We start from the raw sequence: 14685 nt of genomic DNA, 5'->3' as shown, positions 1-14685 counted from the left end.
CAGCTACGAGAAATCTTACCTGTTATTTTGTTCTTTGTTCTTTTTCATCCTGGGCCTAGACACTAGACTTGATCTTGAGTGTTTTTGACAGTTAGCAACATGTCATGGAGCTTACGACGTGGACTAGCAATTAAACAACGATCACTTGCTCACTAAACCATGATGACCACCTCCTCAAATATTTTACTAACCAGAGCTTTGACAGTGACAAGATTAACAAAAATTAAAGCTAAGCTGGTTAGCTTCTATAATCTGCCGGTGCCGTGGGACGGGCGGCCAAGTACACGGTCTCCTCGTCGCCCATCGTTTCCTGCTTTCACCATTTGGCTTCTTTTTCCTCCTAATTGAGAAAAACAAACGAAAGCAGCTGGAGCAACGGCGACGTGGACGGAAGCAGGCAGCTGGAAAAGAAGAAGCTGGCGGAGGTGGCCGCGATGGCGACACTAGTGACGAGGACGCGTGCTCATCAATCGACTGCAAAACAATGGGCAGTAGCCCACGGATCGACGAGGGCGGAGTATATCTTGGGTTTCTTCGCATCAGCTGAGCGCCGCTGCCGCCGCGTACCGCCGCTCTCGCTGCGTACGTTCTCTCTTGTCTGATATATCCCCCATCGTTTCTGTTGGGATCTCCAAGGATGGGTAGCAGTAGCACGATCCCAGTGCAGAATCGGGCTACCATGTGATAAAAAGAAGACTAACGCGGACGTTCTTTTAAGTTTACATCATACTTGTAATTCTCTGTTCAGGTGTGGCCAGCGCTGAATGTCAGCGGTTGCAACTTGGGAAATCAACCACCTTTGCCACAGTCTGTTCTACTTAACGTGGATCAGAGTCTTCCGCAACAGAAAAATCTTGTTTGCACCATTTTTGTTCGATTGCGATACTCGTAAAAAAATCTCGTTGTGGTCCCATAAAAATGTTTGAAGTCATCGCAACATTAAAAATGTGGATCAGAGTCTTCCGCAACTTCAAATTCTTATTTGCAGCGGTTTTGTTTGTTTGCAGTACACACAAAAAATCTCTCGGTGGTCCCACAAAAATCATTTGAAGTCGCCGCAACATTAAACTATGCCTCTGAAAACAAAATTGGGTGTGAACACTATTGATTGCAACAATAATGTCACCATGTGCAACAAATTTGGGTGTGAACACTATTGATTGCAACATTGAACTATGCCTCTTCAGAAAACAAAATTGGGTGTGAAAACAAAATTGTAGACGTGTCACCATGTGCAACATAAAAAAATACATGCAACATATGTAACCGCACATGCAACATAATATATAAAAAGCATTAGAAAACCCCCACTTAAAACATAACATGTTACTCATCGGTACAAAACAAAATCCATACACACTTGCAGTGTGTCGAGACACGCCTTGCAACATGCAGATATCCCACACACTCACTAACCTCCACCATCAATAATGAAAGCTATTCACAACCCTCAAAGTTGCAGATCTGGTGTACCTGGACTCATTCTCTCCAACCTACCTTTATTTTGACTCGTTTGACTGAAGAATCTCCTGGTAAGCTTCGCCTCTTCCAGTGGAAGAAGTTGCGGAGGGAGGGGGAGGGAGGGGGGACGGAGGGCGTCACCATATTAGGCATCGATGGTGATAATGTGAGCTTCGTACGACTAGTATATGTGCCGGCGTAGTTTCCGGTCTAGAGACCAGACATATAGAAACATGCTTCGAAAGAGCAACTTTTTTTGAAAGAAAAAGATAAAACAAGTTTTGCAAGTTTCAAGAAATTCTGAATGGAAATATCATTGTAGTTAACTCAATGGAAAACCCTTTGTATGCTAAGCTACATAAAATTAATAAAATCTGATAAATTTTATAGGATTTATCTAAGTCTTAGCTGACTAAGAGTTCTTAGAGCGCATCCCCCAAAGCGTTCCCTAAAGGGATTTGGGCGCGCCGGACCAAAAAAGTCCTAGCCGCGTGCCCCAAAGGCTCTTTTTGTCCGGCGCTGCCCGATACGGTGTTCGACGCCCCAAGCCCGTCCCCGCTACACAGGGGACGCTCCGGCACAACGAAAAGCGAGGCAAAGAGTGGCAGGACCGACGCGTCAGCGACACATTGAAGTTTAACGTAACTGTCGCCTACCTCGCGACGGAAGTTAATAGCGCGCTGCGACGATGCAGTTCCCGCAGAGGCGCAGCGAAGCGTCTCGTCGCGCCTAGCTCTGCGTGCCAGCGTTAATGAGTGCCACCGCTCCCCCGCCTCCATCCGGCCTATAAAAAGGGTCTCTCTCATCGTACCTCACACACAAATCCTAGAGCCTCTCTCCCCAATCCTAGCCACCACCATCTCAAGAGTCGACGCCATGTCTGGTAGAGGCGGATGCCGAGGTCGTGGCCGTGGTCATGGTCGTGGCTGCGGTAGAGCTGCACGATCGCCGTCGCTTGCGATGCCGTCGTCTTCATCGTCGGAATTATGTATTAGTTTGTGTAAACCATGTTCCGAATTATGTATTAGTTTGTGAAATATTTCTTCTCTATATTGAAATAAAAATGCAAAAAAAGAGTGTATTTTAATGTTTAAAAAAGTGTGGGAGCGACGTTTGGGAGACGCGGCTGGGGAGCGACGTCCTCCAAACGCGGCACGAACAAAATACGTCCTTTGGGAGACGTTTTGGAAGACGCAACTGAAGATGCTCTTATGTCCCATTTGAAAGACGTTTTTGGGACGCTTTTGGAGATGCGACTGGAGATGGTCTTACGTCATCTGATAAAAGTGGCTGCCACTTTAGAGAAAAATGCAACATAGATGCAAGTTGCATTTTTCTTTGAAGTGTGCTAGCACTTTTCTTACGTCGCTGACTAAATCTCAGACCGAGGTCTAGCAAAACCGAATTTTACAGTCTGAATTGTGCACTGTATACTGTACTAATCAGATCCAGACCATTGGCTCTCGAGCTGCCCCGTCTCCAATTTCCGGTACGCAGACAACAGCTCGACCGCCGCCTGCCGCCGTTGGCGAGGCGGCCAGGTGCCCACGCCTCGCTTGTCGCCCATCTTCTTTTTCTTCCCAAACACTTTGTCGACGATCTTCTTTTCACAGACGAGAAAGCAAGCGAGATCGAAACACGACAAGGGAAAAGAAAGTGGGCAGGCGCGAGTGACGACATGGAGGAGGACGGACGGGTGCTGAAGCAGCGGCTGTACGCGTACTCCTCAACAGAATCCATCTCCCCGTCATCTCATCGCCACCCCAAAAGACACCTCTCTCTTCCTTTTCTTTTTCTTTCTTTTCTTTCACTCGTTTCTATTTTCTTCCCTTTTTTTTCATTCAGCTGCATCAAAGTTCATTTAAAACGTGAGTGAGTACATATGGTGTGATCCGAGTCGTCTCTTGAGAACCATTGGATGTACCCTACAAAGCATGCTTTTTAAAAAAAAAATTAGGGACAAAGCATACCGTTTCTACGAGAGGAACAACTCAAATACATATAGTACTCCCTCTAATCATAAATACTACTATGCAACAAGTAATTTGGATTAGAGGGATTATCATCTTCGCTCTCTCGTCGGTATGTTTAGCTTGCCAGTTTAAACAGTTCGAGTAAAATCGGATGGTTTTTCTAGGATCATATTTTCAACTAAATTTCAAATAAATGCAGTTAAAATTTAATAACACTTGTAGAGACATCATGTACAGTATAAGCTCACATGCACATGCACATCACCACACATCGGCTCAATGTTACTTCGAAAATATTCCGTTTTAACGAGACACATAGCAGGCATAACACTACCGTTAAGCACCCTCAAACCATCCAACCAATAGTTGTTTCTCATAAAAAAACATATAATTAAATACATCTTTTAACACTTTTCACTTGTTTGGCTCTATCTTGATCATCTCGTCCTGATGTTGTCATCACGATCGACACCTAGGAGCCCCTGGTGGGTTGGTCCCATGGATCGACTTGTCTCGATCCGACCGACTATGTCTAGCACTCTTCGGCCTAACTTGGCGGTGGTTGGACGATGGTGATCGTGAAGTTTTGTGCCAATCCGGGTTTCTTCATTACATCATCTCGTGGTCTTGAAGTTTTGATCACAATTCGATTCGAGGTTTCAAGTTCCTATCTCTTTGATCAACGTGATATGTGAATATTCACTTTATATGTGCAAGCTTGAACAGTTTTATATGGACGTTCAAAGAAAATACATTGTACGGAAAGGCGGAGCTACAAACAACTTCAACTATTCTTTTTTTTTGTTTCTCCTCATGCTTTTTTTGTCAGTTAGGTGTGTTGTACTGTATTTTTTTCTTCGTTTCGGTAAATTATGACATGCATACATTTTGCTCGGACAAAATCACGTGTGCTTCGTGTGGTGGAGCCAAACAAACTCTATTGCAGATTCTTCTAAGTATTTTCAATCCATGTACTATAATTAAGATGGCATGTCATATAGATCATACTTTTCTATTCCGAGTTCACAAAATTCAGAGACCCTAGTTAGTGAGCTAGTTAATTGGTTGCAATCAAACAGGTCGTTTTAAGCAACACCCAATTAGAGACTCCAGAGAGTGCGCCTCATGTCAAGCCTAGGTGGACCTACTTGATTCCCCTTTCGCCAGTGACGCGTAACAATACTGCCTTGGCATCAAGTGCCGCTGGCCCTGCGGCGCACACGTACACGGTACACGCTACACAGAGAGTGAGTGAATTCAGAGGGTATAGTTCCTCTGTGTACGCGTAAGCATAATGAGCATCTAAAATAAATAGTGGGGAGAGTACAAGAACCAAAAAAAGATTTGGCCGTAGCAACTGCATAATAATTTTGCATCTGCAAGATCCGTGACGCAGACCAAAAGCTGGAATTCTCTGTGGCGCCCGTGTGCGCCTGCCCCCCGTTGCATCCCTCCGTCTCTTTTTCAGTGTGGCCCGGCGTCTCTGTTGCCCAGCTTGCTGCCGCATGCCATCACAAAACCCATGCCTTTGCCACTTTTGGAACACCGGCCGCAAGTAGGCATGGCAGTTGCTAAAATAAAATTAGGCAGAGACAAGTGACAACTAGTTCTTTACCACGGTTTTCCATTTTGCGGGGACACGATACTTTTAAGTAGCTTTTGCACCACACTACTATGTTAAACATGGAGGCAACAAAAACATCTACTCCGGCTAATTCGAACTAAAATCTTGACATTTATTATGAACCCGAGGGAGCAAGTGCAATATCAATTTATATACTGTGAAAAAGTCTCAGCACATGTTGCAATAGTAAAATAAATACAATCGTTTTAGTAGGGCCACGTAGGCTCGCAATCGGTGCTCCTCGTTAAACACTTAAATGTAGTACACCAAAGTATTATCTGTCTACGAGGACACAATGCTTATTCGCCAATTCATGTTAATAGAAACTAAATCTAACTGTTGCATAAAAGTCGACAACGAGGTGTAATGGGAGATATTATTTTGAAACTTCCATTATACAGGCTGCCATATCTTATATACAGGAAAATTTCAAGCACACATTTAACTTACTAGAAAACCAAAAAGAAGTTACTCGCTTGAACCATTACCGTCTTATTCTGTTGGGCCCTTAAACTGTTGTAAATACAGCATAGAGCAAACCATTGTAGTTCACCATGAAAGATATTTTCATGTTATAGTTTGGGAGCATAAACTTGGTCTTCACACTTCCTACAATTTTTTTTAGTTCAGTACCCAGTAAAAAAGATAGTGTAATTTTCTAAAGTAGTTTTTATTGTCCTCAGGGTTGGAGTTCTTTGGGCTTACCCTGATGCATCCGAGATTGTTTATACTAGCACTTGTGAGCTCAATGTGGAAAAAAAGTGCATCAGGGAGGCAAAAACTCAACTAGCAAAGGTTGTAACTTGTAAGCTTGAGCATGCATTAGGGAATTATTTCTCTAGCTCCGCCCCTGATTGTCATAGAATAAGAAATATTAGACAATAGCTGACAGAAAATTGGAAGTAAATTTCAGTCATAAAAAATAGGTCAATTTCTTTTCTTAAATTTGTGCCCAACTAGTTACTTTTACATAAAATAATTATTGATTCTATAACTTCAACATACTACTAACAAGTCGTATAAAGAGGTTGAGTTTTGTTTCTCTAATATGTACTCTCTCTGATCGTATTTAATCGACGCGACCTTTGTGTGTACGTAGGCTAATTTGTATACAATGCTCGCACCAATTTTATTGGGTCGGAGGGAGTACTATACTTCCAACTAGTTTGTTTTATATAAAAAAATCAATTACACAATTTTGAACACCCAAGTATACACATAGTGTTTCTTCCACAAGCATAGGAGGGCCACATTGTGCTTGGCCATAGTGGATGAATGCGCTGAAAGAGGGCATTGTAATTATTGGAGTGGGCCCGAAAGGTACCTAAAGAAAACGGTGGGTCCCAGACAGAGAGGGACGTGTGTTTGGTGGTGGCCTAGGATGGAAGACGACTCTCACTTTCGTGAGCTGATGAGAGTGAAATAAAGCATGAAAACGTCTCCTCCCAAGTAGCGTATAGTTATTATTTATTTATTTTCCACCATATATTCCAACCCATCACCTTAATTGCCAAAGAAAACCAATCACAAATCGATGGAAGGAAAACATCACATCACATGATTACCACACTATTTTATGCCATACGGTGGTGGTCCAAATACTTTATGGATTCATATATTTTACCGTATGATCGAAGTGTGCACAAGTAGATTTGTTGAACGTCTCCATGCTTTTCTAAGAAAAATCTACTCTCTCTGTTCGGCCAAGGTTGTCTGAGATTTATCAATCAGAGGGGTACAGATATAAAAATACGACTTGACTTGCTAAATAATAATAAAAAAATATTTTATTAGTCAAAATAATGAATGGAGTAAGAAAATATGACGATACCATAATTGTTGGGGCTAATGTTTCAGATAAAGCACAAATTTCATAAATTCTTTCCAATAACCACAACCTCTCTCCGGCAAACAAACACAAGAACACAAATCCTTCATTTGAATGCACCTAAAAATGTCCGTAGCATGTGGTGGGCACATCCGCACATGTATGGGGCAAAGTGACTCAAGCACATCTACCGATTAATGCACCGGCGTAACTTTTTCACTTCTCTTAGCGTATCATTTAATTTTTGTGTAACATCCTTAGTTGGTGAATAGGTTGCCATTAGAAAAGTTTCCATTTCTTACAAATATAGGTAGTACTACCTCGGGTCGCATTTAATTGACGCGAGGGTATATATGATCATTGCTAGGCATTCTCACAGTCGTGCGTCGATTATTTACGACCGGAGGGAGTATGTGTTAGCAAAGCCGCGAAAGAGTACACCTAGATTGTAAGAGGGAAGTAAATAAGAGCTTGTTTGGAACAGAAAACATTATGTATGATTTTATATAAGAAAAAAATTACGACTTATGAAAATATTTTTATTAAGTTCTCTAATGACGCCAATACAATTCAGTGGGCACATACATAAATTTGCAAAATATGCATATAATGATGTCAATGCAAAAATACCAGCGAAGCAGATGTGTCTGATGATTCAACAATTGCCCACTTGTTATTTCCGGAAACGTATGACATTAATTTTATGGCTGAACCAAGAAATAAATAAATGGGCTTTTAACATAATTAGCCATAGTGAGCTGCACACCTATGGACATTCTTGCATATAGGTCACATATTAGTAGCTGGCTAAATTCTTAGCCCAAGAGAAAGTAGGGTGAGAACAGAAGAATTACCCCTACACAACATAATTTTAAAATTTCTCAAAAAGCATTTTTTAAAAGCTTTGTTCCCCTCTAGTTAAACATTATTTTCAATAATCTGGAAAGCAGCACTCCACTTTTCAGTGGGTTTTAAAAAAAGTGAAAATCGCAGAGAAATGCAGAGCAGGCGAATCCAACACCCCTAAAAAAGTTGCTATCCCGAGAGAAAAGAGAGACAGCGAGAGGGTGGTGGTGGTGTGTGCGCGAGAGAGGAGAGGAGAGGAGAGCCGAGGTCCGAGAGCGTATTTCTTCTTCTCCCTCTCTCCCAACGAGGAGAGGGCTCCGGAGTCGCAGGGGCTTCTCGCGGGCGAAGCCAGGCTTCCTCCCCCCTCGTTTCATCATCTCAATCTCATCTCATCCCATACTATTATTATTAATCCCACCCCCTCCCAGCTCCTCTTTCCCTCCAGTTTCTCCTCCGATTGATTGCCCCTATATTGAAAGATAAAATCTTTGAACGAAAAATTGAAAATAAAGATCTCCGGCTATCGATCTTCGGTACGAACCGGCCGCCGCCCGCTCTCGATTTGTTTTCTTTGCCTGTTTTCCGAGCTTGTTTGTTGCGCATCAAAGATCCGACGACCGGCGCGTGCCTCTCGTGTTCATGCGATTCCGATTTGTTCCTTTCAGGTGGTCCGCTGTTGATTCGTGCCGCGAGGAGAGATTCGTCCCAGTAGCGCCGAGTCCTCTCTTTGGGTTTCTTCCACCGGGTGAGTGTTAGATTCGTTCCGCGCTCTTCTGTTGGCCTCAGCTGTTTTTTTCCTCCCCTCGATTCGGTTGTGTAATTGCGTGTCTGTTTCCATTTCGCAGGTTGGGATCGAGGGCGTTAGGCAGGAGATGGATGTGGAGGGCAAGATGAATTTGGAGGTGAGCTAGCGCTGATTCACTCTCTAATTCTAGTGAATTATTGTTATTATCCCCTTTTCTGCAGAGCTCCAATTGGACGCCTAACTGATAGGTGCTTTCTTGATTGGAACCAGATTGGATCCAAGGACATGGAGGTGGAGAGCAGGAGCCTAAGGCTGGATGAGCCACTGGCCTCCTCCGAGATGGACATGGATGAGAGTGGCGAGGTGGATGCCAACAACAATGGCAGCTCCAGGGACTGTCCCTTGACCCCCAAGGGTTCCAGGACCTCATCCAAGGCTTGTGCCGCCAAGAAGCCGAGATCGGTGAGCACCGACTTCGGGGACGAGCTGGACTTGGAGTTTGGGAGTGGAGAGCGTGACTGCGGCAGGCAGCAGGACAGGAAGCTCTCGAGGCATGACCGGGTCGAGCTCAGCCGGTCCTTCCAGCGTGCGGTGAGCTCCCACGACTGGGAGAGCGCTGATAGCTTGGTAGGGAGGGCTGATGCGCAGGGACTCAACGACGTGCTCTGCGTGGCGGTCGATGCTATCTGGTTCTTGAGCGACAAGGAGGAGCTGCATGCTGTTGTCGCGTTGATCAGGAGGATTGTGTCGGAAGGTGCGAACGATTTCACACGTGCCGCACTCCGGACATCCTTCCTTGCGTCGTGTGTGTCGGCATGCAGGGGCCGGACGACCAGCCTCGCCGATGCCGTGAGCTTCATGGGTCAAAAGTAAGTCAGTCCAAAACGGTCTTGAATCGTTGCAAGTTCACATGAATTACATTCCTCAGTTGCACTAGTTTCATCGTATTCGATAATTCCAATTGACCTCTACTACACCTTATATAGCACCTGATACTATTGTGACGGCTGTGAATAATCCTCAGGTTACATGAACGCCTCCAAGAATCACATGGTGACGAGGTATTGAAGGCAGAAGCAAGTGCAAAGGTGCACAAGTTCACAGAATGGGCTCTCAAGTGCATTGGTTTGCACTCGCGTGCGCGGGAGGGTAAGGGCAGGGGAAACCATGGCACCATCATTGAGGTTCAACTTCAGCTATCTGCGTTCAAGACATTTCTGGATCTTGCCGATAATGATCTTACTGGGAAAGATTTCACTGAGGCCTTTGATGCTGCATGCTTTCCCCTTACACTGTTCTCAAGCACCTTTGACCAAGGATGGGCATCAGGGATCTCGGCAGCTGCAATACAGGGGCTCCTAGAGTTATTGGTAGAGGGTGGCGCAGACAATGTGAACCAATGCTTTCTTGAAGCTGCGCGCTATGGAAGCACTGAACTTGTCCGCATCTTACTTCAGGTAATGACAAACCATTGCCCTCGTGTGCATCATCTTACTTAGGTAATAGTAAAGCATAGTCATGCAATTTAGCTTAATGGACCCCCATCGAGCAGACAATATGACCCCCATCGAGCAGACAATATGGATGCAGCACAACTAAATGGTTCTTACTTGCTCTCAGCACAGAATGGCCCCCTTGTATTTATGTATATTGAAAGTTCGAAACATTTTCTGGCTTACCTTGTTTTCTCTGCTAGTAACTGGGACATTTTTCTCTTCTTTTAAGTGCAAACTAGACCTTTTCTTGTGGAACTTTACCATCATATTTGAATGTATTTGGCATAAACTGCTTCTCTCTTCATGCACGAGGCATTCTGAATATGCATGTGCCTAAATGACTGAACCTTCCAAAATTGTGTGGGAACCATATAATTCTTCTCATGAAATAGTTTTGTAGACTGCTTACTGATGGCGATCTCATCCAGATTTATAATGACACTTAGTATTCATGGTGTTTATTGTGACAATTTAGGCTTAATGTCTCATGCTTACCCTACAGGACCTCCAAATTTAAGCTTTACTAAGTTGAGTTAGCGACTTTGAAGAGATTAAAGGCAAATATCTGAAATAGTAGTTGAACATGGTCTTCTCGATGACTAATCCTTCCACGGTATAGAGAAACTAACCAATTGTATACTTGTATTTGCACGGGTGATCAATCATAGTCATGATGGAAGACATGCCAGAGTTGACCTGGGCAGTAATTTTTGATGATATGGTATCAATCACATTGATGATACAATATTTAGGTAGCTAGCCTCGATGGATGTAAGGTTTCGTTATGAAAGTAATGGAACCGGGGATCACCTCCCTGTTTTTCTAAAAAAAAACTATTTAGGTAGCTATGTAGACATTGATTACCCTCATAATGATTTCTCTACTGCGTCGGCATTCAGGCCAGATTAAGAAAGCTATGTAGCGCAGTATATATAAGGCACAAGAAAAATGAACAAAGATTTGCAACTGGGGCATATAGTTTTCTCATTATATTTCACAATACAAGGCATTAATGTGAATTTATTGTTGTTTCCCTTTACTGATCACATCTTCTCTCGTAGTAATCTTAATCCATATGCCCCACCTAAAATTTATTGTATGTTTGCAATGGGGGGAGTAAGTTTTATAATGGTCAGGCTATTGCTCAAATATGGCAGGTGATAATATTAAATTTACTGCTCATGGGTATCAATTTGATTATTCGCTTCCTTCCCTTTCTAATATATGTAAGCGTTAGCACCTTCTAAAAATTGATATATATATATATATATATATATATATGTATATATAAACATTTTGGATGCCATAATTTATAAGCTTAATGTCTTTTAGAAGTTTATCCTTTTTTAACTTGTGGTATCTGACATATGACAGTTTCCTTTCTCTCTTGGTACGAATGTGTCGTCATCATCGACAGCATTTAACATGTTTAATGTTTTCATTTCTGTTTAGATTGCTCAAAGGAACAGCTTGGACATTGATGTGGATCTAGCCCTCGGCTTTGCTGCCCACTATGGGAAACTCGAAACCATGGGATGCTTAGTCCAGGAAGGCAACTCTGTCGCCTTTCTTGGCCCTTTAATGCGAGCAGCTGAACGTGGATGTCTTCAAGTTGTTGAATGGTTCGTCAACCGTGGCTGTCGGGACATGGAGCTTTGCCTAGCCCTCACTGCTGCCACCTCTAGTAGCCAGGTTGCAGTTGCTGCCTATCTCCTGCCTCTAGTCCCCCAACTTGTTCTTGCCCCACTGAGCATTGAGATTGTCAAGGCTGCTGGTGAGAGAAGCACAGGTTCCCTCCAAGGTGTGGATTTTCTTCTCCGCTCGGACTTCCTCAATGACCCAGCCGCCACGTATTCTGTGGCAGACAGCATAGCAAAATCTGCTGATGAGGCTGTAGATGCGAAGCTTAGGTCGTTCATGCTTGAGCATTGGTCAGAAGCAGCCTTCTCTGAGGGATTCACATCTGCACAAGAGCACTTTCTTAACATGACAAGGATAATGGAAAGGGGTGAGTCACCAGTCCTCCTGAGGGACCTCCCGCTTCAGCTGGTGATTGCCATGGCCTACTTGCCACTGTACAGGGAGTGCATCGAGTCAGGTGGACGGCTTTTGCCGCAGAGGCTAAGAGGTCAGCTTGTGGAGGCTGCAGGCAGGCTGGAGGGCCGGCAACTGGACAGGAGTAGCCAAGGCAGAGAGCTCTTGGCCATCTTGGAGCACCACCTCCCGCGCTTCTTCGTCAAGACTTGAAGGTCACAGCTTGTACTGAAATCACATCGGCATCGTCATCGGTCACCGCAAGCAGGTAACGAGAGCAATGCACCTACCATCTCCGTCGTACCCCCGTTGACATCGCCATGTTCCTGCTTGTGGACATCCGGAATGATAGCACCCTGAGAGCTCATCCCCTGACTCTCCTTGAGGCGCTCTTCGGAGAGTATATAATTTTGGGACATGGTGTGTGTGCCTTCTTGTGCGAGGCATGTGTTGAGAATATTTATTGGGATCGTAACATTCACAAAAATGATATAAGCATTGAGAAAGATGTTTCTCGAGTTTTCGGTAACCGTACATTGCTAGCCTTGGAGCACCATGCTGTTTGTTTTGACTGACAGACGGCTTTTGATCATGGACTAGTCACCTGTAATCTTGGCTTCATAAACATAAAATGGAACTTAATGGGAAAATGGCTACCATTCTTGGGACTGTTAATCCTATGTCTGTTGGGGTATTTGTCTCTGGCTTGCTGTTCCTTTACTGTGTACTGCCTGAGCATAACAACTACTGCCTGCATGAATAGCAATTAATTTAAGAAAACAAAATTGATGGAGCCTGAAACATGACAGTACTCCATTCATTTGGTTGTCTCGCAACCAACAAGTTTACTGGAATGCATTTAGATTGGGGTCCCGGGCATAAATGTTATTTAGATGCCCTGTCTCTGCATACGTAGTTGCAATTGCAACTGACAACTGAAACACTACAAAAACTGATAAATGAGTGTGTGAGAGAGAATCTAGAAATTATTTAGTCAGTTGCAAAGTCCAACTCGTTGTGACAGTGAAATGTTGGTTAGGAAAACAAATAATGCGACCTTTAGTTATATATTTTCTGATGTCGGAGGAATATAATGTACTACTAGTAGAGTTGAAAGGAGAATAAAGCAAGCAAAGGCTAGAGGGGGGAAAATGATAGGCGTCGGTGTCGTCGTGCTTCAGAGATTCCTCTGTTCTTGCTTGCGAGTGACGAGCTCACGTTCGACAGACGAGAGAAAAGAAAATGAACTCCGGTTGTCCGTGTAAAGGTTGTGACGCCAGTTGGGAAATCATGGTAACTTCTTAAATAGGTTTAAGCTTGCAGGCCGTTGGTGTTTGGCATAGCTGCATACTATGCAAGGCTTTTGCTTCGATGGTTTTGTTCCATGATTATGCAACACAAGGCAGCATTTCTCAAATAAATCATGATAGTTAGCGTCGTCTGATCTCGGAGCATTTCTATAAACCTAGTGCAAAACTGTATTTTTTGGTTTATTTTAGAGCATTTCATTTTTTTTTCATAGTGTGAGATTTCTCAAGTAAATCAATAACCATCTGAGTTTGCACTGTCCGACCTCAAGTATAGGAGCATCTCTAAAATAAATCGTTTCAGTTAGCAACGCCCAGTCCTGTTAATTGTGCGGGTGTTTCTCAAAATTGTGTAGACTATATTCATAATATTTTTTGCATATTCAGTTTAAAAAGCATTTCTACTTTTCATAAGCCAGTAAAAATAATCCTGTAATGGAAAATGGTGGACCGACCTGGCAACCTACATTAAGTGGGCCATTGGGTTGCCTAGGATCAAGAAAATTAAAAAAGAACACGATGTTATTGGGTCTTTTAAAGAGACAACATATCTTGTCCTAACAAAAAGAGAGACAACATATCATGCAGTTTAGTTCGGTTCATCTTCTGCAAATAAATAAAAAGTTCGGTCTATCAGCTGGCGCTACCTAGACTTGGCCCATTTCGACGGTTGATCTTTGGATCGTTTTTCCATCGGTCTGATGGTTTTTATTTCAGGTTTTCTTCTGTTTTTTCGTTTCTACTAGTATTTTTTATTTTTGAAAATTTTCATGTTTGAACTTTTTCAGTTTTGAACATTTTTTTAAATTAGAACATTTTTATTTTTCTAAAAAATTCAAGTTTGAACATTATTTTAGATTATGAAAGAACAATTTACAAATTTGGACATTTTTCAAATTTGAACATTTTAAATTCGAATATTTTTTAAGTGTTCAAATTTAGAAAATTTTCAAATTTTAAAAATGTTCAACATAATAAAAAAGAAATTAAAAATTAATATTTTGAAAAAGGAAACATAACAATAACATGAAAGAAAGAAAAGAAGGAAAATGCAAGATAAAAAAGAAGAAGATCGAATGCCAATGGGCCGCGGCCTGGGGTGTGCGGGGCGTAGAAGGGCACGCCTACACATCGCCCGCGTGCGTTTGTACGCACCGCCTAAAGGCAATCACGTGTGAGCGGGCCCATTAGGCTATTCGCTCGCCGGCTCTAACCTTTGACTGCTTCCACGAAAACATAGGCTCGAATCCTAACATGGGCAACAATTTTTGAATTTTCCGAATATTACCAAAATTAAAATTTAAACAAATTTCAAAGATGAGCAAAATTTAAAATTCTGAATCTGAGCAACAAATATTTTGAATTTTTTTC

At 42.8% G+C, this 14685-nt stretch overlaps 1 protein-coding gene across 1 annotated transcript; it reads left to right on the top strand.

The window, feature by feature from the left end:
- The first annotated feature begins 7949 nt into the window (after nucleotides 1–7949).
- Nucleotides 7950–12682, top strand: LOC127293990 (ankyrin repeat protein SKIP35). The gene is made up of 6 exons (XM_051323725.1): nucleotides 7950–8265; nucleotides 8398–8477; nucleotides 8578–8634; nucleotides 8748–9346; nucleotides 9502–9934; nucleotides 11426–12682. The coding sequence occupies exons 3-6, from the start codon at nucleotides 8605–8607 to the stop codon at nucleotides 12218–12220; spliced, it is 1857 nt and encodes a 618-aa protein (XP_051179685.1). The 5' UTR covers nucleotides 7950–8265; nucleotides 8398–8477; nucleotides 8578–8604; the 3' UTR covers nucleotides 12221–12682.
- The last annotated feature ends 2003 nt before the right edge of the window (nucleotides 12683–14685 follow it).

The sequence above is a fragment of the Lolium perenne genome, chromosome 4, assembly GCF_019359855.2.
Source record: "Lolium perenne isolate Kyuss_39 chromosome 4, Kyuss_2.0, whole genome shotgun sequence".
In the NCBI taxonomy this organism is placed as follows: domain Eukaryota; kingdom Viridiplantae; phylum Streptophyta; class Magnoliopsida; order Poales; family Poaceae; genus Lolium; species Lolium perenne.
The sequence above is the reverse complement of the archived record's forward strand: the minus strand, read 5'-3'. Positions and strand labels throughout refer to the sequence as shown.

Bases quoted from the DNA above. Each gene is read 5' to 3' on its own strand.
- LOC127293990 (XM_051323725.1), top strand. From the start codon at position 8,605: ATGGATGTGGAGGGCAAGATGAATTTGGAG. The intron at 8,635-8,747 runs GTGAGCTAGCGC...GATTGGAACCAG, and splicing joins AGGGCAAGATGAATTTGGAG to ATTGGATCCAAGGACATGGA. The intron at 9,935-11,425 runs GTAATGACAAAC...ATTTCTGTTTAG, and splicing joins TTGTCCGCATCTTACTTCAG to ATTGCTCAAAGGAACAGCTT.